At 37.8% G+C, this 25,531-nt stretch overlaps 1 protein-coding gene across 3 annotated transcripts in view; it reads left to right on the top strand.

Moving 5' to 3' along the window:
• Window positions 1-25,531, top strand: part of LOC126183522 (C2 domain-containing protein 5) — a 224,131-nt gene that overhangs the window by 108,496 nt on the left and 90,104 nt on the right. For all 3 annotated transcript variants that reach the window (XM_049925581.1, XM_049925579.1, XM_049925580.1), the window contains 3 exons: window positions 13,167-13,383; window positions 13,469-13,600; window positions 16,372-18,761. In XM_049925581.1, the coding sequence (XP_049781538.1) occupies window positions 13,167-13,383; window positions 13,469-13,600; window positions 16,372-18,761 (2,739 nt within the window). The remainder of the gene's footprint in view (window positions 1-13,166; window positions 13,384-13,468; window positions 13,601-16,371; window positions 18,762-25,531) is intronic.

Below are 25,531 nucleotides of genomic sequence, written 5' to 3'. Positions count from 1 at the left end.
ATCGTAAAGCGAATATAAGGGTGCATTGAATTTATATGTTCCAAAAAGCCATTTAAATTCTTACTTCCATGAGACCAAACAAAAAAAGTATCAACCACATATCTGAAAAACCACGCAGGTTCCAATGCTGCCAACACCAGAGCATGTTCCTCAAAATCTTCCACAAACAATTTGGCAGTCGTATGTGACAATGGGCCCGCATCACAACTCCATCTGTCTGTTTATAGTACCGGTCTTTGAGTAAGAAGTAAGTGGACATCAACACATGTTGAAGTGGCATAATTAACACCAAATCTAAACTCAATCAAACATAACAATTCAGACACAGGAATGCTAGTGAAGAGAGGGACCACATAGAAACTTATGAAAATATTGAAGTCATTCAAACACAGTCCCTCTAATCAATGTAAAAAATCTGTCAAGTTCTTAATGTGATGCACACACTGATTTGCTAGCGGGCTCAACAGAGTAGCTAGATGTATTGCTACAAGGTATTTCTGAGCATCAATGTTATACTTGCCGACAGGTGATATTTTTTCCCAAAGAACTATTTCTACTGCAGTTAATGAATACTTCGAGAATTTTGTTATTTGCTTGGGATTGGTTGGGGAAGTGGCGGGGGGGGGGGGGGTGCTTCATGGTTACAGTCTGACTGGCAATTTCATTCTGTAACTACCCGACATTCGGAAAGTTTGAAAGACTTGGAGTCTACTACTTAACTTCAAAGCTCTGTGATCAGTGTCACTGAGAAAGCTTTTGATGATGCAACCTTATCCATGCTAGGGAAATGTTTAAATTTTTCACCGACCCTCAAGCATTTACCAGTTGTTGATGTTATAAGTTCTGTCAAATAGGTTGTTTTTAAACTTCCTCCTGATGCTGCTAACGAGGTTAGGAGAGAAGCATGCCTTGGGTTGACTATGGCACGTTCACCCAAGAGTGGTATAACAGCTGCTGAGAGAGTTGCCTTATGTTCACTCAGGGAGGTTTCTGATATTGTTATTTTACCTGCAGACAAGGTCATAGCTATCATTGTATTGGACAAGCAGGATTTTGTTCAAAAGAAGCAGTATTCATGAGTTGATTCAGCATATCACAGAGTCAGTGCTGACATGCAAAAACTTTTGAGAGAAAGACACACAACCTTCTGAAGAGAAGCTCCTTGTCACATGAGACTATCACGGTTCTTAATTTTTACTGTGCTGCGCCCCCTAGATTATATGGCTTTCTGAAGATCCAATGGGATGGGATTCCTTTAAGGCCTACTCTTGGTAACATCGGTGCTCCAATGTACCATGCAGCAAAACACCTTGCTATTGCTACTTCATAGTAGTCGGTCAGTGTGTGTATCACACTGAGAACTTGGCAAATTTCTTATGTTGGTTAGAGGGACTGAGTTTGAATGACTTCAATATTTTAGTAAGTTTCTATGTGGTCCTTCTCTTCACTAGCATTCCTGTGTCTGAATTTTTATGCTCGATTGAGTTTAGGTTTGTTGTTAATTACTCTATTTCAACATGTGTTGATGTCGACTTACTTTTTTTTCAATAACCAGTACTATAAATAGACAGATGGAGTTGTGATGGGGAGCCTGTTGTCATATATGACTGCCAAATTGTTCATGGAAGATTACGAGAAATGTGCTCTGGAGTTGGCAGCATTGGAACCTGCGTGGTTTTTCAGATATGTGGATGATATTTTTGTTGTTTGGCCTCAAAGAAGTGTGGATTTAAACAGCTTTTTGAGACATCTAAATTCAATGAACCTGTATATTCACTTTATGATGAAGGTGGAATAGCAGGGTAGCCTGCCCTTCCCTGATGTTTTGGTCAGGAATAAAGTTGATGGTACATTGGGAGATGCTGTTTACAGGAAACTAACACACATTGATTTGTATCTACAGGGTGATAGTTGACACCATCCGGCTCAGCATGAAGGTGTACTTCATACCTTGGTTTATTGGGCCCACGTCATCTCAGATGCAGCAAGTCTGTCAGCTGAGTTAACCCAACTTGAAGTCACCTTTTATCAGAATGGTTATAGTGAAAGACAGATTAGACACATATTGCACTATCAACCAACTTTGAAAAGGCTGAGTGTTGGTAATAACAAGGTGAAACCTAAGTCTACAAGTCTACAGACTTTTTCCCTTACGCAGGAAGCATTTTCAGCAGGACATATTCTATGCAAATATGATGTAAAATGTGTTCTTCGACCACTGTATAAGATCATGTTGGGGTCAACTTAGGCTCCATAAAGGATAATCTTGGTCTGCATATGGCAAGTGCCTATTGTATCCCTTGCAATTGTGGCTTGTCATATAATGGTCAGACCATAAGGAACATGGAGGACCAGAGTATTGAGCATAAGCGACACACATGTTTACAACAGTCAAGCAAACCTGATATTGCAGGATATCACCTCAGAAACAGTCATCCTATGGAATATAATAACACCAAGATTCTGACACGCAATGCGAGCTGTTGGGATAGTGTCATTAAGAAATTGAGATTAATTTAGCAAGTGATCTTATAAATAGAGAACTAGGCTTACACTTAAGCTGTGAGTGGAATCGTGCTCTCTTCCTGGTCAAACAACAGAGTGACTACCTCTCCTGCTGGTTATTGATAACCTCTGATGCTGGTCATTTTTGGTTGTGTGGTAGTGCTAATGTGTGTGTGTGTGTGTGTGTGTGTGTGTGTGTGCGTGCGTGCGTGCGTGCGTGCGTGCGTAATATTTTCGTGTTTTATTTATGCCTTGTAAATGACAGGCTGTGCACCTGTCGAAATAACGGTGTTTATAGAAGATGTCATCTGGCTAAATTCCTGTAAGTTATGCGAAAAGTTTATATGCTGAGAAAAACTCAAGTTTCACACTCACCATATAGCTGAGCAGTTGAAATGCATGTAAACAAAGTGAATAAGCTGCTCAGTTTTTGGACAGTGTCCACTTTTGGAGCTGAAGCGCGTGCACACACACACACACACACACACACACACACACACACACACACAAACACAAACACAAAATAGTGGGATAGGAATGTAGTATTGCTGAGCTCACCCTACAGCAGGAAGGAGAAATTACATGAGGCACACAGTAGAGTGGAGAAGTAAGTTAGGTTGGGAGGGGTGGGAGGGGAGGGGAGGATAGAACCCAGGAAGAGAAAGACCATATAGAGAAAAGTGTGTGTGTAAATTATTGGAGTGAAGTGCAAGATATGATGATAGGGCTAGAGGTGGGTTTGGTATGGGGGCAAGCAGAGGTTGAGGCCAGGAAGATTGTGGGACCAAAGAATGTGTTCGAAGGACAAATTCCATGTATGCAATTCAGGGAAGCTGATATTACAGAGGGAGCATGTAAATGACACAGAGTATGAAGTAGTCATTGTTGAAGTCAAGTAAGTTGTGTCACAGGGTGGCCAGATTTGTTCTTGGCCCCAGTTTAGTGTAGTAATGTGGGTTGGGCAAATGCCCAGTGGGCAGGACATTGATAAATGGGCATTTAACCAAAGCAGTTTTCAATGCCCAAAATGTGGGCATTTATAAAAAAGTACTTTTTGAAGTTTTTACTGCTAGAGTGTATAATGTACCAATTAAGAGATGGAACAATTCTCCTGATATTAAAAGTTAGTAAATGTTTACATTGAAACATATGTATGTCATTCATTGCCTTTATTATTATGAATGAAAGGAAAGAAGAAAAAAAGCGTGTTGTTTTTTTAAAACTTGTATTCCAACTCGCTGTACCAAGGAAAGGCACGTGTTGCTGACAGCTGCTTATAATTTCCATGTCAAATCTCTGATATTATTGAAGAATTATTATTGGATTACTGATAGCAAAATTATTACTGAATGAATTCAACAGCTCGCATGTGTTTCTTCATAATAAATGTATTCTTAAATGTTAAACTGTTTTTAGTGAGGGGAGAAAAAGATACTTTATCGTCAGGTGTAGTGACATTTGAGACAGACTATAGTTTTCTGTTCTACTCCTTTTGTTAACTACTTTTGCATTACTGTGAAGATAAAATGGGAAGAATAACATAACAAACATTTAATAACAAAGAATCGATGCCCAAGATGCTGGAATTGTTCAGTTCCGTTACTAGTCAATTCCTAGAGAATCAGTGACTTTTGGAATTATGGAATCGGAACCAGCACATGAAACACCTCTAATTAAAATCAATATGAATAAACGTTTTTTGCTCTAATTTTTTTGTAGCAGTATAGTATAAGTAAAAATACTGTGTACAGGTTACCTACTTAATGCAAACTATATTTTATTCCAAAAATTACTTTTAAACTTGAGTTTTGTTTTCTTTTTTTATTATTATGTAGTCCCTCAAGAATTGACATCATTAAAGATGTAAAAAGTTATGTTTACAGTCCAGTTTATATCATCTAATAACTCTTCCGTAACCTTCAAGCAGCTTTTTCAACTTGGCTACCCAACCACTACAGGAGCAGCGTTGCAAAACACCTTCCCCAATACAAAACATCAGCTTAAATTTTTTTTATGAGTGCCACTTATCAATTAATCTTTAAAATGCATAAATGCCTGGGCATTTATGGATTTTGGACATTTGCCCAGGCATTTATTGTCGACATTTTCCACAATTTATAGATGCCCAAGCATTGTACACTAATAGTTTAGTGGTAGTAATTCATTTGGGTGGACACTTGGTTGATGGCGATGCCCATATAAAAGTTGGTGTGGTGGTGTGGAAACTATAGTAGAGATGGTATATGGGATCGACAGTGTCACAAGTGACCCTATCTCTTATAGGTTAGGATATGCCAGTAACATGACTTGAATAGGATGTGGTAGGTGGGTTTATGGAATAGGACTTTACCCTGTGCCTTTCACGAGGATAAGACCCATGTGACAACAAGGGGTTGGGAGGTAGTGTGGCTTTAGAATGGCCCCAGATATTTCACAGATTGGGTAGGCAGCAGAATACCTCATTAGAAGAGTTGAGAAGGATTATCAGAATAATGTTGCCTATTGGAAGACATTATGAAAGGTATTATACACCCTGGTTAAGAATGTGATTAATTATTTCTGGTCTGGGATGATACTGGGTAAAGGGGGGGGGGGAGAGGGGAGGGGAGGGGAGGGGAGGGGAGAATGCTATCTCACAGCTGCTTCCGCTTTGATACTAAAAAGTCTCCCCCATACAGATTGACCACCCATGCATCTGCAGTGACAATCAGTCACTAGCCAGAATGCTGAAAATCGTACTTCACAGACAAGCATTTCCATCAAAACATAGTCTGCAAACAGATTTCCCATGTCATACCCACATTGCTCATAATTCTTCAACCACTCCCTTAGACAAATATACAACTAACAAACATAATTAGTTTTTTTGTTTTGTTTTGTACTAGAAATGTAATCAATGCAAGCATGCATACAGAACAGAAGAAATGGTAAACAGCGCTCTTAAAAGTATCATTGACTGGTTTTCTGCAAATGGTCTCACTCTCAATTTTAGAAAGACACAACATATTCATTTCTGTGCATATAGAGGTACTACACAAGATAAGTGCAACATATGGTGAAGAAATAATAAATAGGGTGGAAACTTAAAAATTTTTAGGTGTCCATATGTGAAATAAACTGGAAAAAGTACATTTTGAAACTCCTAAAACAATTTAATTCAGCCTCATTTGCATTTAGAACCATTGAAAACCTTGGGAAGAGACAAATCAGTGAGTTGACATATTTTCATTCAGTAATGTTATATGGAATAATGTTCTGGGGTAAGAAAGAAACATCTTCAATGTTCAAAAACACGCTGTAAGAATAATATGTGGTGCATATCCACAATCATCTTGTAGACATCTGTTTTAAGGAAATTTTGATTATTGCTTACAGTATATTTATTTCCTCATGAAGTTTGTTGTAAATAATCCACTGCAGTTCAAAAGGAACAAAGGTGAACATAATTACAATATAAGAAGAAAAATGATGTTCATTACTCCACATTAAGTGCAAAATGGGGTACACAATGCTCCAACCAAACTTTTTGATCACTTACCTGGCGATATAAAATGTCTGATAGAAAAGTAAAATTTGAAAATAAACTGAAAAAGTTTCTCCTTTGACAACTCGTATTCTGAGAAGAATTTCTATTATTGTAATGTGTAAAAGGTGGTGTGTAGGAATTACTAAGTGACATTTGCATTTTTCAAGTATAAAAGTTCCGCATGTATCCATATTCATAAATTAATTTGTGATGTGAATGTAAAATCACTCATTCCACATCATTACAATTTATCATATAAATGATCCATGCAACATGAAACTGACTAACTCCCTGACAAGACAGTACCCTTGGTTTTCTGACAGCAGATGGCAATGTGACTTTGTGCATGTGTCAACTGTATTTATCACTTCAGTCCCATTTCTGTCACCATTTAGTTACAAGTGGTTAAATCAGTTATGGAAGAACTCCTTATTGTTTCTACAGGGTGGTCCATGTGAAGTTTCGGATGAGATTATCTCGAAAACTATACATTGGGTAAAAATGATGGGTAAGACAAGTTCGTAAGCTCAAAGGGGGACATCAAATGATACTAAACATGACCTCCAGCCCCTGCCCCCTTGAGTGGGGTGGGGGGAAACTTTTAAATCTTAAATGGAAACCCCCATTTTTATTGCAGATTCGGATCCTCCATAAAAAAGTAATCAAGTTTTGCCTGAAACGTTTTTTTAAACCATTGACAGATGGCACAGAAATTGAGAAAAATTAAAATTGTGGAAGAACTCTGATTTATTTAGAATGATCCGAGAAGGACGCATCAAATTGATACAAAATGTGCACCAGTTCTTTCATTACACCAAATTATGCTTCTTCTTTTTTACAAAACGTGTCCTACCCATTACAGTTTTTGATGAAGGGAGGCGAAATGGTATTAAAATCTCATTAGGGAATGCTTCACAATTGCATTACACACCCAACTGTGGCGCTACCATGGCCAAACTGTGAACTGTGGCTCAGTATAAAGGTTGGTGCAATGCGATCAGACGTTACTTCACTTTCAGATTGTGAACTGTAAACATCAACTGATGAAAGTAAATTATTCTTTAGCGAAACATGGCTCACTACCCTCCTACAGAGATTGTTGATATGATGTTAATTTTAGGTGTATGCCATAACAATACACTGCAGATGCGCAATTGTATGGGGATCATTTCCCAAACAGATGACAATCCAAGCAAAAACATTATTCGAAATTGCACTCAACAAGCTCAGAATCGATACATGCACTGTCCACCTCGTCATCGCGAATACAATGAAAATGACGCTCGCACCATTGCCATTCTCACCTGTGTTCAACTGGATCCCAAAATGAGTAGTCGTGTGATTCAGAGACAAACTGGAATACCGAAATCAACAGTTTTGAGGATTTTGAAGGCTCATAAATGTCATGCGTATCATATCACACTGACACAGGCATTAACGCCAAAAGATATGCAAATATGCATGCATTTCTGCCAATGGGTCGTGGAAATGATAGAGGTGACAATGATTTTTTTTAGATGTGTTATGTTCACTGATGAAGCCACATTCAAAAACAATGGTGAATTAAGTTATCATGATTGTCATTATTGGTTCCCTGTCAATCCACACTGGCACTGCTCTGTTGACAATCAACACAAATGATTGTTAATGGTGTGGTGTGGAATTTTAAATGGTTATTTGATAAGACTGTATTTTTTTGACTGAAATGTTACTGGGGAATCTTATTACAACTTCTCTGCGATGATTTGTTGGAGCTAATGGAAGAACGGAATGGACAGTGTCTTGAAAGGAGGATATAAGATGAACATCAACAAAAGCAAAACGAGGATAATGGAATGTAGTCAAATTAAGTCGGGTGATGCTGAGGGAATTAGATTAGGAAATGAGACACTTAAAGTAGTAAAGGAGTTTTGCTATTTAGGGAGTAAAATAACCGATGATGGTCGAAGTAGAGAGGATATAAAATGTAGAGTGGCAATGGCAAGGAAAGCGTTTCTCAAGAAGAGAAATTTGTTAACATCGAATATAGATTTAGGTGTCAGGAAGTCGTTTCTGAAAGTATTTGTATGGAGTGTAGCCATGTATGGAAGTGAGACATGGACGATAACTAGTTTGGACAAGAAGAGAATAGAAGCTTTCGAAATGTGGTGCTACAGAAGAATGCTGAAGATAAGGTGGGTAGATCACGTAACTAATGAGGAGGTATTGAATAGGATTGGGGAGAAGAGAAGTTTGTGGCACAACTTGACTAGAAGAAGGGATCGGTTGGTAGGACATGTTCTGAGGCATGGAGGGATCACAAATTTAGCATTGGAGGGCAGCGTGGAGGGTAAAAATCGTAGAGGGAGACCAAGAGATCAATACACTAAGCAGATTCAAAAGGATGTAGGTTGCAGTAGGTACTGGGAGATGAAGAAGCTTGCACAGGATAGAGTAGCATGGAGAGCTGCATCAAACCAGTCTCAGGACTGAAGACCACAACAACAACAACAACAATGGAAGATGTTGATTTAGGAACTAGGCAACGAATCTGGTTCCAACAGGACGGAGCAGCTCCCCATTATGCTAAAAATGTGCAGAACGTTTTGAATTTATGGTAACCTGGTCGGTGGATAGGACGCGGTGGACCAATTCAGTGGCCTCCACGTTCACCAGACCTAACATCTCCTGATTTTTTCTTGTGGGGTTATTTAAAAAATGTTGTTTATGAAAGACAGACCACAACCCAAGTTGATATGGAGCAACACATTTGAAGAGCGTGTGCAGCCATACCATGGGATGTGCTGCTCAAAATTTTGGACAACTTTTGCAGACGATTGACTTTATGCATTAGCAAATGGGGATAATTTTGAACAATTTCTTTGAGGCTAATTTCATTAATTAAGCATCCCAAATTGTGAGAGGCAAGGGGACTCACACTAATGAAGCACCCCATGGGAACATCATTCTACTACGTCCATGTTGTTGTTCCTGGGTAATGCTAAAAGTAGGATACAGTACATTTCGTACAAAAATAGCTTAATTTGGCATAACGAAAGAATTGGTGCACATTTTTTATCGATTTGATGCGTCTTTCTAGGATAATTCTAAATAAATCCGAGTTCTTCTCCAGTTTTACTGGATTTCAGCGCCATCTGTCAATGGTTTAAAAAAATGTTTCGGACAGAACTTGATTACTTTTTTATGGAGAATCCGAATCAGCAATAAAAAATGGGTGTTTGCATTTAAGATTTAAAAGTTACCCTCCGCCCCACCCAAGGGGATGGGGGCTGGAGGTCACGTGTAGTATCATTTGATGGCCCCCTTTGAGCTTACGAACTTACCCACTATTTTTACCTGGGTAAAAACTTCAGATGGACCACCCTGTCTATTTGTGTTGTGTCCTCCAACAAATACTCCACATGATAGACTGGCTTTTATAGAGCTGTTTATGTAACACTGCTGTTGCTTTGGATGTTAATGCACACAGTACCACAGAGAGTCAACTAACACTGATGCTGGAGACAGTGTTTTGCAAACCTCATTCTATCAGAAAACATTTATATTTGTAACAGAGCCCTAGCAGTGGAGTTGTTTTTAGCAACAAGTTGGACCTCTGCTGTAGACTTTTTGCTTTCTTGATCTGCTCTTGTAAACATTGCATTAATGGGTATTTGATACTGATCTCCATTATAACAACAGCTGTCCTTTGTAGTTATACCATCCAGGAAGACCATCCATGAAAGAAAGTGCATATTACGTTACGAGAAGAAGTCTTGTAGAAAGTGAGGGGGAAATTTTTGAATGTAATTGTAGGAAGTAGGAGGAGGTCATTCTAAGAATTTTTGGATAAATTAACTGTTTTAGCACAGCCACAAGAGTGTGATAGTTGATCAATAGGATCTCTGGGAGATGTGCGCTAGCGCCAGTCACAACTATACATAGTAAGTGAGAGCTTTTAACTTCTCTGTTTGGAATAGACCTGGTAATGATAGAATATTTTCGTAATTTAACTTCTACTGGCATCAGACGTCCCAAAGTCCTACACAAGAAGGATGGTGCAAAAGAGACTTCCAACACACCGTGAGGTGGCTTGCGGAGTATGGATGTAGATGTAGGCAATTAAGGAGTACATAACAGCACTTACATTGGGCATGGCTAAAGATATTGTTCCAGGATGAGATGCTGAACAGTGTGGCACCTAATCTCAATTGACTGCACCTATTAGAAAGATTCTTTTCAAACTTTTTAACAAAATTTTGTGATAAGGAAAAGTCTTACCTTTTGTAGTGAGACAATCATGACACTCTTCCTAAATGAAGAGAAGAATAATGTCTCCACCAGTTATTTAGTTTCACTCTCCCCTGTGGTGTTTAGGGATAGTTTTGAGTGAATGATGAAATGTTCTCAGGTAATAAGAAATCCATACTTTCAGAATGGTCTCACTTGATCTTACTGTAGGTAGCTCTGCAAGAAGCTTTCTTGTAACTGATGAATATACCTGGTATGTTCATAAAGTAATACTAGTGTTGCCATAAAAAATAATATTGAGTACAGCTACAAATGTTTAGAAATCTTCAAAGTACTCACCTCATGCATCTACACACTTTTTCCACCAATTTTTCCCAGGCATAGTACACGCCCTGGAAGACCTCGACAGGAACCTGGTCGGCAGGGTGGTTTGGGTCATTTAGTGCTGTCAAAGCAGTGTCCTTGTAGGGCAGGCTTTATCTTCAGAAACAAAAAGAAGTTAGCCTAATATATTTTGGGTATTGAAATCCTTTATTTTACAGATTTCTTTCGGTCACTTAGTGACCATCTTGAGTGCAAATTATTTGAACCTCATAGGCCCATATAAGAATAGCACAACATTTTTGATGAGATGTAACATGTACTGTGATGATTACTTCCAACAAATATCTTAACTTTTATTCGGGAGGACGACGGTTCAATCCCACGTCCGGCCATCCTGATTTAGATTTTCCGTGATTTTCCTTCATCACTTCAGGCAAATGCCAGGATGGTTCCTTTGAAGGGCATGACCAATTTCCTTCCCCATCCTTCCTAATCCAAGCTTGTGCTCTGTCTCTAATGACCTCGTTGTCGACAGGACGTGAAACACTAATTTCCTCCTCCTCCTCTTAACTTTTACTGCAGACAATAATTTTTAAATTTACAGAAGAGCCTATCTTGTAACCTTATCAGTTGCCAAACCAACATAGTTAGGTAGGCTCTTCTGTAAATTTAAAAATTATTGTATGCAAGAAAAGTTGGAAGTAATAATCACAGTACATGTTACACCTCATAGAATTGTTGTGCTATTTGATATTGGCCTACAAGGTTCAAATAGTTTGCACTGGAGATGGTCACGCAGTGACTGAAATTGATCTGTAAAATAAAGGATTTCAGTATTTATGATTGATACTGCCATTATCCAAAATATATTGACAATAATACAGTCGTGGTGCACACCATCAAAAAGAAATTGTTGGGACTGTGAGTGGGCTGAGGAAGCATTAACAAACTATGCTTCAACAAGACTCACAGAATGGTGTGGCATTGTCATGATGGAACACCCATGTAGTAGCGATCTCCTTTTGCATCTGAAAGACCCTTTTTCTCAAACTTCAGTGAACATCCATGTATTAGGCATTGTTGATGGTCTGACCTGGAGATGCCAGCTCCCTGTGCATAAAAAAAGACAGCCAGAATTGTTTTCACTTTTTTGTTGCTCATTCTTGCCTTCTTTTGTTTATGGATGTCAGGATGTGCAATTCAATACTCAGACACTTTGTGTTTGGAATGTACTCAAAGGTCATGTTTCATCCCTGGTAATAACATTGCCTCAAAAATCAGGTTCACTTTTAATACATTCCAAAAGTTAAATCATAATTGTCTCTTGATTATCCTTTGGCTCGTCTGTCAACACCAGAATGGTGTACACCTTTCACATGCTGAGATCATTTTTCATCATTGTGTACACACAATCGCTTTTTGAGGTTTGGTGTCTATGGAGTCATCTTAAAACAAGTTGTTTACTGCTTCCCAGCCTTCCATATACCTTAACTCACAAGGTGTGGTCTCTCAGAACCCACAAAAAATTTTCAACTCGCTATCCATCAGTTGTGATGGAATGCTTGTATAGGCCCTGTACTCTCCTTAAATTGCCAACCCTACAATGTTTTTTTTGTCTGTTGCGTTATTGCTTTCTTTGTTTGTTGTTGACACGTGTTATTGACAGTTGGTAGGGTCTCCCAGACCATGCCTCATGAACTATGTACCTGTTTTCTTCTGTACAGTAACATATAGTACAAAATATGTTAGTAGGCATATGTCAGTTTTAACTTTTCTCAGTTACATGGATTATCTGTCATGGATGTAGGAAGGTGTCAGTGGTATGGATCAAGAAATAGGCAAAAAATGCATTGATTTGACAGTAGCCAGTAATCTCAGTTCTGATACCAAACAAGAGCATCATTCAGAGGAAGAACTTCAGGGGAGTTGTGATGGGACTGTCTGTTTCACCAATAAAGTACTTAAACTGTTTTAAAATCAAATGTATTCTTAATAGTGATTTAGATCCTAACAAATCCCAGCAATGAATGCCAATTTTGCAGACTTCCTTTTTGTACCTATCAAGTGGAACTATTATGTGCCATGGAATTTAGTTTTAAATGGAAATTTACTTGCAACAGAGATAATAGTATCATTTTTCAGAATGTGAAATTCAGTTCTCTAACAGTCCATGTATGTGCACTAGTTAAAATACCACACAAGACTGTGATTTTGTATGATAAATAGTAAAAGACTGCAGGCTTTATTTAGTTCTATAAAATAAACAAGCGGCAATACTAAATAATTGTAAAAATAAATGTTATATAACATAAGTTCAAAATTTCGGACGGTCTAAGTTGACTCAAAACATTTTCTGATCACCATTGTAATGCTTACTATTACCAGTGTTCCTTGTGAAAAATGCAAATGTGGGTAAAAATATTGCCATAGATTGAAAAAAGTTAATCATTTTGTAAAACAGTGTACCAATGAACCCTGTTTACAATAATTTCCTTCACTTACTTTCTGTATAAGCACTGCTCTATGTAATGTTGACATTTTGTTTGCAAATTAACTTTGCCTGCCCACTATTTTGTTGCAGCTCCTGTCATACCTCATGGGTACCATGCTCAAGTAATACATGGTTTTGTTGAGGAACTTGTAGTCAATGATGATCCAGAATATCAGTGGATAGACAAGATACGAACTCCTCGTGCATCAAATGAAGCTCGACAGACCTTATTCTTTAAGCTATCAGGTGAAGTACAGCGGAAAATTGGCCTAAAAGCACTTGATTTAGGAGGCAATGCAGTGATAGGGTTAGTTTTGTTTCTGTAAAAGTAAAATTTGTGAATTTACCTGTACTAATGAGCAAACACTTTAAGGCTTTTTCGATCCTGCTAGGTATCATCAATGCTTTGACTTGGAGGGTGAATCTGGTATAGTGGTAAGAGGAATAGGAACTGCTGTAACTCTTACTAGAATTAATGATGTTCTTCAGCCTTCTACAACCTTGGAACCAGCAGTCACAGATGAGTAAGTTGTATTTGCTAAAAGTGAATGTTCTGAGTGCTATTATATTTTTATGCATGACTTCAATCTAGAATTGATGATTTTTGAGTGAAAGCATGTGGTACATGTACTGATTTTTTTCCCCCATTTTTGCTCTTTTAAGTCTCTCTCTTTTAACATGTTTGCTGCATTTTACTGTGGGCTAACCAAAAACATTGTGGTTTCTAATTGGGTTTATGAAACATGATAAAGCAATAGACTGTTTGTAACTTGAAATAGAGAATAGTGATACAAATGGTATGGCTTAGACTTCACAGATTTCTTCTTATTAGGAATTTATTGTAGAAATCAATTTTCAAGAAGAGAAGTAAGATCAACTGTGTTTGGAGGAGCATAACATGACTTACAGCTTACTGCATTGTTTCTGTCAATTTTCCTTTTTATTGCAAAGAACCTTCACATAGACAAGAAGCTTGACAGATAGAAGTCACAATTAATCTGTTTTCCCTGAAATTTCATTGCAATTCTGTCCATCAGGTGAGTGAGGACTTTGTTGTGTTAGCAATGTGCAAATGTTATTTTTGATTTTCCTCCTGCTCAAGATGCTGCATTGCTTATTTCTGTTTGAGGTGCTTGTTAATTTATCTGTGTTGCCTGCCAGAACTAAACATTAGGGGATAAAACAGTGACTGAACTGAGTAAAGTTTAGAGTAGAGTGAAAAAATATATTGGAGAGGCATTAAAGTGATATATTGTATCTTAAAATTACTAACTACACTAATTACAAATAGATCAATCACATCATATAATCCCTATCATCTCCCTAACATTCCCATTATAATGGATGCCAGGCCTTACATATTTATGGTGATAGGGGATTAGAGAAAAGAATGGTTTCCCACATTCACAACTCCACTGCCTTAAGTAATTTCTTAATCCGACACACATTGTTGAATTTGACATATCTTACTACAGTACAGATTCATGATTGTTAATACACTACCTGCCTCAGACGAAAATGAACAGTTTCTCAGCCTTAAAAGAGTCCCCACAGCGTTATAAAATACCTGGCAATGATTAGTGCATCCTATCTCAAGGCACAGTTTATTTAATCTTACAACAAAATTCTATTTAATTGTTATTCACTTGATCATGCATTATTGAAACTAGATCACTGTTTCATAGCAGGTAGTGGTTGTATCAACAAGATACTTCACAGAATGCAAAAAAGCATGAGGAAGCATGCCATGTAAGTTCTGGGTTTTCAAAGTCAAAAAATTATATTACAAAATAAAAATTATTTGAACTTTTCACATTTTGTATGTTCAAATGTTGCTATGCATAATAATATCTACATTGTTCTTCAGTCTTTTTTTGTGTTACTAGAAAGTTTGTGCATTTAATAAGTATCATATGCCAATCAGAGAGAATGTTTAGAGTTTTTGAAAGAACATTTGTGTTTACCTTTGTGGTGTCAACATTCCCACTCCTTCATAATTGGTTACAAGGAAGATAATTATTACTGGGGATTCTTAAAATGTAATAGCATTTACAAACTTGTATTGAAGTAATCAGCCCCCTTTTTCATTTTACAGTTTCATATCAAGTCAGCAGTGAGGGTTTTAAAGACCAAGAATTACCTCGGGAATTAGATATGCCTTATGAAACCACTCAGCCCATTGTGTTTCAGAATAAGCAACTTCATGGCTTTGAACTGAGCTTATTCTCAATATTAGTAGACAGGTTACCGGTGTGCCACTGCAAAATAATTGTGAACATTCTATTGTTTTCATTTTTTCTTTTCTGTAGATGCTGAACTTAACAATGGTTGTTGCTGCAGACCATTTCAGTTGCAGAGATTTTTGTTTCATTTAATGACTGGTGGATACAAACTGAAGCTACTGTAAAAAGTATTTTACCTTAAAAATTTTTCTTGTCCATCATAAATTCTGAACATTTGTAACTGTTTCCAGTATTTAAATCGTTAGATACAAGGCACTAGAATTGCAGTCTTCAGATTTGTGTTTCATTTTCCCATCTGGTGCATGTGATTTACAACATTAATGAATTTTATTGTACTTGTTTAGTCCAGGATATACTCAGTAGCTTTAATCGTCTAATCATTTTGAGCTTACTTATTACCTTTCAGATGGTCATACTTAAAAGTTATAATCATCAACAGAACTGACAGAAGAAGGAAAAAATACTGTTGTGTAGAGTCTGTCATGTTGTTCAAGCATAAAGGGCTAGAGATTATTGACAATGAGTTCAGTAAACTTATGTCAAAGATTACTTCACTTTCATATGTGCAGCACTTAAAATAAGTTGGAAAGGAAAGGAAAGAAAAAGAGAAAAGTCCCCCACCTGGAGATTATCATTTTCTTTGTAAATACAGAATAGACCTGTATAGGAAAAAATATTTAAATTAAAGGAAATTTGACCTTAATAGGAAATTTTCCTATAGAATTTATTACTTTACATGTTTTCTGAAAACAAAATACTTCCTATCAAGCAAATTTTTTAATATTCATTATCTCTCAGATTTAAATGATGCAGTTTGCTAGAAAGCTCCCTGTTTTCTTTATTGTGAAATTATTTAGGTTTTTTACATGATACTCATGAGCATTTATAAGTTACCATTTTATCTTATCAGATAGAAGTTTCTGTCTGCATGTGTGTAACATTCCTACTTTTGTGAAGTTCATATAGAACTTATTTATTTATATAAACTGAAACATGTTTTCTTTTTTCTCTTTTTTCTCTCTTTCATCCCTTTCCTATTTTCCAATTTGCAGCATGTTTTCTTCCAAGCCTAATGCCATAGGTAGTAGTGTAGCAGTAGAGGGCAGTAGAAGCCTGATATCAAGTCTACATCTGCTCAGACCAGAATCAGGTTTAGGTGCCTGTTCCTTAGGGTCACATAGGAAGTATCGAAATACAGGAAGACGAACTGTTTACCCAAAGACTAGCATAGAATTTTTAAGAAGATTTGAATTAAGAATGAATGAGCCAAAATTCCATGTAAAAGTCATACCTTCATACTTATCTACAGATTATAAGACAGAAAACAGTAGAGTTTTGTGTAGCAGGAAGAGGCCACAGTATTCACGCCATCTGTCCTACACCTATGACAAAACAGATAATAGTGATGTCTCACAAGGCTTAAATATGTTTCGAAAGTCTACACAGAGTCTTTCTGTTGGTCATTGTGATGACAGTATGAAGCAGTTAATAAATAAAATGCAAATGCCACACAAAGAACAAACGACAAGCAATAACAGATTTATCAGAGCTGTAAAGCTTTTGCCATTTTTTCATAATGTGAAGTGGAAAAGTACATTATCTGCTTTAAAGGGAAAGCTACATCATGATGTGTATAGTAGTAAACGGCAGTTTCATTTTAAATTACACAAATATTCTGTTTTTCCAAATAGACTGTCAAGTATTAGTAATGTAGAAGCAAAGCAGACAGCTGTGAATGTTTCCAACTTATTGCCATATTATGCAACTGGAGAAACACCTGTGCATTCCACATTAGAAAGCTCATTCCATCAACTTGATAGTGTGACAGAAGTTACAGAAGGCTCTGGCTCATCTGTGACGTACCCAACATGTGACAGAAATGTGGATGGAAGCATTAATGATACGGCAAATGATAGTGACCTGACTTTAATTAGTGCAAGTTCTTATTTGCGACTGCCGAGGCCTGACGATGGACCAGAATTACAGTATGTTGATGGACATCTTATGTCAAACATCCGAGACCTTTCATCATCATCCTCATCAGCTTCATTAAGTACAGATGATGACGTATCTGAGTTTTCTTACAAAGATGAAGAAAAAATTCCAGTTACCACTTCCTTATTTCAAATGAAAAACTTTCAAATAAATCTTGCGAGACCCAAGGCTGACACTGATATTGAACAGGAAGTAGGAATATTTGTGTGCAACAATGAGTCTACTTTTGAGTTTTCTGGTGAAGCTGCTTCAGTACTGCATGGCAATGCAAGTGTGAGAGTCATTTTACAGGAAGACAATAAAGAGGATTATAAAAATAATACAGAATATACTGGAGATACATGCAAGCCAAAGTTAGCTACAGGAAACAATGGTACCACAAGGAGTGATGTTAATAGTGGTATTGATTGCTTGAGGAAAATAAAGGAATCTGATGAACACAGACAGAAATTCTATTATGCTCCACAGCCAGCTATGAGTAATTTTGAAATTTCCATTGATAAAAGAGCATTTCTTGCTGTCAAGGATGTGAATGATCCAGCTAGCTCTATGGAAAAAACGTCAGATTGTGCCTGTGAATTGACTACAGCACCTTGCAAAAAATACAGGACAGTGATGGTTGTCACAGATCACACAAACCGTTTGCCACTTTATTCAGATAAACATTCTGTGCGAAATATTCCACTTGTTGCTGTTACTGATACGTCTCTAAAAGAAACTATGTTAGAAAAACATTGCAGTGAAAACTGTGTATACATCAGGAATAGGAGAAATTCGTGGCCTGATACAAGGAAAACTTCTGTAAGATATCACATGAATATTAAGACCAGATCAGTACCAGACATTGTTTCTTTTCACTGCAATATTGGAAATACATCTTTACTTCATTCAACCAAACATGCTGACTGCTTGTTTGCTGCAAATAGGCTATGTGTGCCAGCTGTTTGCACTGCACCTGTAAAGCACTGCTCGCAAGTGATTGATTCTTATTTCTCACACAAACCACATTATTTTAATTTAAGTCCTGATGCGTTAGAGAATCGCCATAGTACTCTGCTAGCAAGCAATAGGTTGGAAAAAACTGTATCAGTACCTGTTGTAGCTGCTGCTGATGATCCTGACATTGATTTGCTCTATAATATATCTCCTGTACACAAAACTAGGAGCGCTTCCTCTGTTTGCTCTCTCTCTGTTACGCATGGTACTAACTTTGTTGGAAGTCCTCTTGAGGACTTGAAACACCACGTCATCAAGCATGGTCCCTGCTTGGTCCCTATCAGCAGGCACGTTGCGGCCGACGATGCAGCACAAGTTGAGAGAACTGTTGAAGTGCCACTCTCGTTACCATCTGGAAACAAGATTTCTCCATCCCCAGCAAAGATACCTGCTGGACCTAGTGGCATATGTAGGAGATCATCTGATTCAGACCTCAGCATTACACCTAAAGGTAAGTTTGTGTTTTGACTGAAGTGGATTCATTGTGGATAAATTGTAGTTGTGTTATAAATGAAATGAGCATTTTTATTTTTGGTATGTCAGAATTCTAGCATATAAGGGAGAGCATATTATAAGGTTTCTTTTATGATATGTTCTTTCACAGAAATGACACTTTATTTATTCATTTAAAGGAGGAATTCAGTCATTTTACCAAGTTATTTTTGTATTTGTATCAAAGGTTGTGCCCTCTGTATTACTTTCTAAATATAATATTAATCAAGATGGAGAAATTAATGTTTCTCTCTTAGAATAAATGACAGTTGTCACCTAAAACATACTTTTCCTGTACAGCATGAGCTTTCGTAGTTCAAGATTTTTTTTTTTTTTTTGTTAGAAAATTAATGTGAAAGGTAAACCACTTAATACAGAATATTAGCATAAAGAGAAATTAGCATTGGAAGGGGGCAAAAATACCTATTGCTTAAGATCTAAAATGGGCAATACTATGGATCTACACACTGTACAATTTCTGCAGTAGGCAACAGTAGCTGCATTCACATTATATGCTGTGAGTAATCTGTAGAACAGAGTTAAATCTTATATTTAAACAGTTGTAATGATGGTTGAGACAATTCAGAAGCTTCCAGCTAATAACTCCAACTTCATCATTATCCAACTAAACCAATATTTCTATCAAGTGGAGTGCATTCACCTTCCAATTGTGCCTCTGTCATTGTCTCTGTCTTTACTGGGATTTTTAAACTTGCACTCATATGCCCGACTGTGAGTAGGTGAACCAACCCAAAACTTTTTGTTAGCCTGTGTTTACTCGTGTTGCTTAGTAACTCACCTCATACTTCTTTTAAAATATAATTATACTTCCTGTCATCATTATTTTAAAATTTGTGATCTGTCAAAGAACTAAAGTAAATATGAAAAATAAATCTAGAAACTTTGTCTTATTGTAGTATGTGTTATTCTTGAAGATATATCAGTTACATATTTGCCAATTACATATATGCCATTATTTGGCATAAATGGCTGATTTTCAAGGCCTGACGTTCTTCTAAGTGGTTGGTCTTCAAAGTGTTAAAGATTTTGTAGGTACAGTACCTGTTAATTTTCAGAAACTATTCCTCATCTCTAAGTGTTGGGATACATGTGAGAATTTTTGCACTCATAGAGTTTGGTACTCTCAGATGGTACTTGTAGAGTTGTTTACACCAGTGGCAAATTTTCGGTGATAGTTACTGTTTGATAGTTCCTTGTGAGCACTTTCTGTAAGTGTTTGAGAGTCTTGTGAGAGCAGATGTCTGAAGCCTTTTACATACAGCAGGGTGAGAGTGTTTGTGAGAGTTGAGGGATGATTCTCCACAAGACTTTTCTGTTGGCAGTTATGTGTGTGAAGGAAAAGGTAGTGATGGGAGAGCGTCTGGCTGCACTTTTGATACTTTTAGTGACAAAGAAAGAAACATGAATGACTGTATTTGTCTTTGATAAGAGAGCAGATTAGGTGGCGGGATGATTTTGGAGTATGCAAGGGTTGAGCTTGTGAGGGAAAGCCCACAGCAAAATTGAAATTTTAGAAGAATGACATCAATGGAGAGGGAAGAAATACTCTTCATAGTTGGACCCAAAATTACCAGTCTAGATAATCTTATGTGTAAATAAATTGGTGTTAAGACAGACTGCTTGTGACACTAGTATTTCTAGCACCAGGTTTGTTTATTCTCTTTAATATGTGGTAAAGTAACAATTAAGATGAAATTTGATGCATAGCATTGTTCTAAGTCTAGAACTTCCGGAATAGGCTAACTGCTCATGCTGTTTGTTTAGGAGGTAGAACAGGTGACAGTTTTTTTGGTGCTTCTATTTAATGTGTACACGAGTATGGCAAAATATATTTCCAAGATGTGGTAGTGTGCAAACTGTGAAATATGGCACAAATTTGGGATGCAGTATGGCTGATCAGCAGTCTCCAAGTACACTCAGCTCTCCAGACAATGTCAGTATAGCTTTTCTTGTCTGAGAGCTAAGGCAAGCAGCTCTTGGGAGATTGAGGTTGGTGTCTACAAGAGAGGTCTAAACTTGCAGAGCATGGCTATGTAAGATCTTTCCCCACCCTTGGACACTGCTGGCGAGCTGATCTTCAGCACTGTTTACATGATGTGTATTACTCATAAAAGTTCTCTGAGATTGAAAAACTCTCATGTGTAAACCTAGTTTTACAGTCGTATTTGTGTCTTGTGTTCTTGAGCCACTTCTATATTTGTGCCCAAGGTCATTGTGTAAAGGACGCTCCGATTGTGAAATGTGGAGTACCTGTCTCATATTTAGTCACATTCTGGTGTTCACTGTTTCCTCATCCTGCAAAAGTATCCAAGATTGAGCTGTGCTTGTGACGAAGTATATGAGACCCTCTGGTTGGCAAAAATTATTGAAACTTAAAAAAAAAAAAAAAAAAAAAAAATGGAAACACTTCTTATGCCTTTCTTCCTGTGCTTGAAGTGTTCTGTCCTTTCAGCCAGTGACTAACATTCTTGTTAACACTATATTTCTAATTTTTTTCAACCTTAACAAACAGTTGGCTGCTTTCTGTGTAGAGGACATTATCACAATGAGTCACATGGGGATGTTACACATGCCCAACTGAATTCCAACAAAATCTTCCTGCAGACATGGACAGCTTAACCAGTATGAGCCAGTACACCCAAGTGCTGCACCTATAGCCCACAAATGACTGAAGGAATAATGTTTCTTTGATTATGAAGAGTTGTCACTAATATATTATTGTAAATTCCTCAAAGGACCATAAGGGACAGTGAGAGTAAAGGTAAACATTCACGGTATGGTTCCCATTTCGTGGTGCCACCCCTCCTTTCACAATACATCCAAGTGTACCCAGTTCCTATCCCTCACACTTGCATGATACAGACACCCCAAAACTACCATTGCTCTGGCCAGAAGATATTTCTGCTATGCAGTCCCAATTTCCTACATCCCATTCCTCAAATTGAAACCCTTGCTCTCCAGCAGCTGAAATGTTCTAAATACCTGGTTTACAAGCTAACCAAGCTGCTATTTCCCTTCTGCGATGCTGGACTGTCGATTCCCAACAAGACCTATGTTACCATCATCCAAACTCTTACTTGGAAAATGATGAAAATATTCTAAATTGATCCAGTAGTTAAATCAAGTGTTTCACATACATTTCAACAAAATAACTCTTCGTTTTTGTAGAGGGAGTACTACGAGGTGCATTCAAGTTCTAAGGCCTCCGATTTTTTTTCTCCGGACTGGAAAGAGATAGAAACATGCGCATTGTTTTAAAATGAGGCCGCGTTCATTGTCAATACATCCCAGAGATGGCAGCACCGTTTGGCAGATGGAATTTTACTGCCAGCATCGAGAATGAGAACTGTTTTAAATACTTAAAATGGCGACGTTTTCCTTACTTGAACAGCTTGCAATCATTCATTTTCTGAATTTGTGTGGTGTGAAACCAATTGAAATTCATTGACAGTTGAAGGAGACATGTGGTGATGGAGTTAAGGATGTGTCGAAAGTGTGTTCGTGGGTGCAACAGTCTAATGAAGGCAGAACATCGTGTGACAACAAACTGAAACAACCTCGGGCTCGCACAAGCCGGTGTGACGACATGATCGAGAAAGTGGAGAGAATTGTTTTGGGGGGATCGCCGAATGACTGTTGAACAGATCACCTCCAGAGTTGGCATTTCTGTGGGTTCTGTGCACACAATCCTGCATGACGACCTGAAAATGCGAAAAGTGACATCCAGGTGGGTGCCACGAATGCTGACGGACGACCACATGGCTGCCCGTGTGGCATGTTGCCGAGCAATGTTGACGCGCAACGACAGCATGAATGGGACTTTCTTGTTGTCGGTTGTGACAATGGATGAGACGTGGATGCCATTTTTCAATCCAGAAACAAAGCGCCAGTCAGCTCAATGGAAGCACACAGATTCACCGCCACCAAAAAAATTTCGGGTAACCGCCAGTGCTGTAAAAATGATGGTGTCCATGTTCTGGGACAGCGAGGGTGTAATCCTTACCCATTACATTCCAAAGGACACTACGGTAACAGGTGCATCCTACGAAAATGTTTTGAAGAACAAATTCCTACCTGCACTGCAACAAAAACGTCCGGGAAGGGCTGCGCGTGTGCTGTTTCACCAAGACAATGCACCCGCACATCGAGCTAACGTTACGCAACAGTTTATTCATGATAACAACTTTGAAGTGATTCCTCATGCTCCCTACTCACCTGACCTGGCTCCTGGTGACTTTTGGCTTTTTCCAACAATGAAAGACACTCTCTGTGGCCACACATTCACCAGCCATGCTGCTATTGCCTCAGCGATTTTCCAGTGGTCAAAACAGACTCCTAAAGAAGCCTTCGCCGCTGCCATGGAATCATGGCGTCAGCGTTGTGAAAAATGTGTACGTCTGCAGGGTGATTACGTCGAGAAGTAACGCCAGTTTCATAGATTTCGGGTGAGTAGTTAATTAGAAAAAAAATCGGAGGCCTTAGAACTTGAATGCACCTCGTAGATGTAAAAGGTGGGACAGGATGTGGTTATGGTAAATAGTATTCTTGGGGCATTATAAAGCGATGAAAATCAGCTCTGGAGCTTTCAACTTAAGTTCTAACCTTAATAGTTACTTCAGTATCTTCCCAGCAAACTACTCTTAAAGCATCTAAGCAGCTCTGAATGTCTCCATATTGAAAAAAGAAGGGCGTATTGAAAAAAGTGTAAAGCTAACTTAGTTGCTTAAATGTGGTCCTGTAACAAAAATGAAAGAAACTGAGAAAATGAACAGAGGAATAAATACTTGTGAGGTAACTATTGCAGAATTTATTTGACATATTAAAAAAATAATTTCATTAAAGGACTGAGATTATTTGACAAAGTTGTATTCTTCCAGAAATAAGTAATCACATAATTATTTAGATTGTGAATCACTGCAAAAAAATATAATACTAAGTTCTGGAAGCAAACCAAGGTTATGGATTGACCAATAATCAATAACATCAGTATAACTTAGCTATTTGGCAACCAGAAATTACAGCTCACATAAATACCATCTTCAAAAAAAAAGCCCAAGTACGATATACTGTTCCTTTGTACATGTGTTTCACTTTACGATTTCTGTGCTACATAAAACAGTTTCAGCTCTTAAACATTTCAAATCCACCCATCATAGTTTTCAGCTCAGAGTGCATCAGCTACCTCAATGATAATTTATTTTGTCCCCTTGTTAATTGTTGGGGACTTGTCTGTCAGTAAATGGACTGTAATTATCGTATATAATTTTGTTGTTTCCTATGATAATCACACATAACTTTAATTGCAATGTTAGATCTTTTCTCATTTCATCCACATGTGCAGTGTCATGTAGTATTTGGACATCTGCCGTGAATATACATGTGTGCATATTTTTACCCATACAGAAACATTGTTCGTAAGTGATGCCATACCCACAAAGCAGATATAAACTTCACATCTAATTGAAATTAGGTAGGCCCTAAGTCTCAAAAGCAGTTTTTATATCTAAAACCACAATACTAGTCAGCAATAAGTAAACTGTGTGGTATATCTATGCACAGAATTAAAGTGTATAGCATTTAAGAAACCAAAGGCAATAACTTATGCAAAAAAGAAAGGAAGGAAATCCACTGCTGATGACAAAACACTGCTGAGCCATATTAAAATGGAGGCCTTAAAACAGGCAGAATAGTTTCTACAGCAAGACAATAGTCAGTTCTTCAGACCTCAGCTAGTATTCATTTAATACAATTTCACTTTTGATTAAATGTTAAACTCTTGAAAAATAATTGTGGACATCATGCACAAATTGTATGCATAATAAAGCTTAATAATTTGATGACAAATGCAAATTAGAAGTATGTTAATTAAATAATTGAAAATTCAGGACAGACTATAATTTGTGTAATAAGAGTAAAAGGATACAGCATTAGTCTCCAATGCTATGAGCTCCAATGCTATGAGGATAGGACACAGAGGACAGGAATGGAAAAAAAGAGACTTATCATTCAGACAAGTTCTCTCTCTCTCTCTCTCTCTCTCTCTCTCTCTTTTGTCTCCCAGTGCTGCCACCTGATGGGGAGATATGGGGTGGGCAGTAAGAAAATAGAGAGTGGTGTGGAGTGGGCAGGTGAAGGAACATGACTGATGATAGGAAAGATTGTGCTGTACTGGAACAAGCTTCCAACACTAAGCTGTTGACAAATACCAGGTAAACCATGCTACTGCTGAGCTTCCTGAGCAACTTAGTTTGACAGACTTCAGTCACAGTTTCATAAACCATCTTATTAAGATTTTTCTGTACTAACACAGCATTTGTGATCTGGACATGTGGGTACTCTCCCTGCTGCATACATTTTGATCCCATAACTTCTCGATCTCAACTGGTCCTGCACTCCACTTAACCTTGTTGTCCTCCCCCTCCCCCTCATTTTCACTCTACACTCCATTTTATCTCCCCCACCCCCTACCTCCACCACCACCAACACCAACACCACCACCACTACCACTGTCGTAGCGGCCCTTTTTGTTAGAGGGCTCGCACAATCAACACACAAGATGGGTGGCCGATCCCCTTTCAGGAGTGCGGAGAGAAACATTGCGAGCAGACAGAAACAATAACAGACTTTCCAATAACTGCTTCGCCAGACAACATGTGACAGGGTTCCACCAATCAGAACTCATATGACTCGTGTAACACTCCGTCAACC

Source organism: Schistocerca cancellata, chromosome 4 (assembly GCF_023864275.1).
Source record: "Schistocerca cancellata isolate TAMUIC-IGC-003103 chromosome 4, iqSchCanc2.1, whole genome shotgun sequence".
Lineage (NCBI taxonomy): Eukaryota > Metazoa > Arthropoda > Insecta > Orthoptera > Acrididae > Schistocerca > Schistocerca cancellata.
Note: the sequence above shows the minus strand (reverse complement) of the source record. Positions and strands in the feature narration are given on the sequence as shown.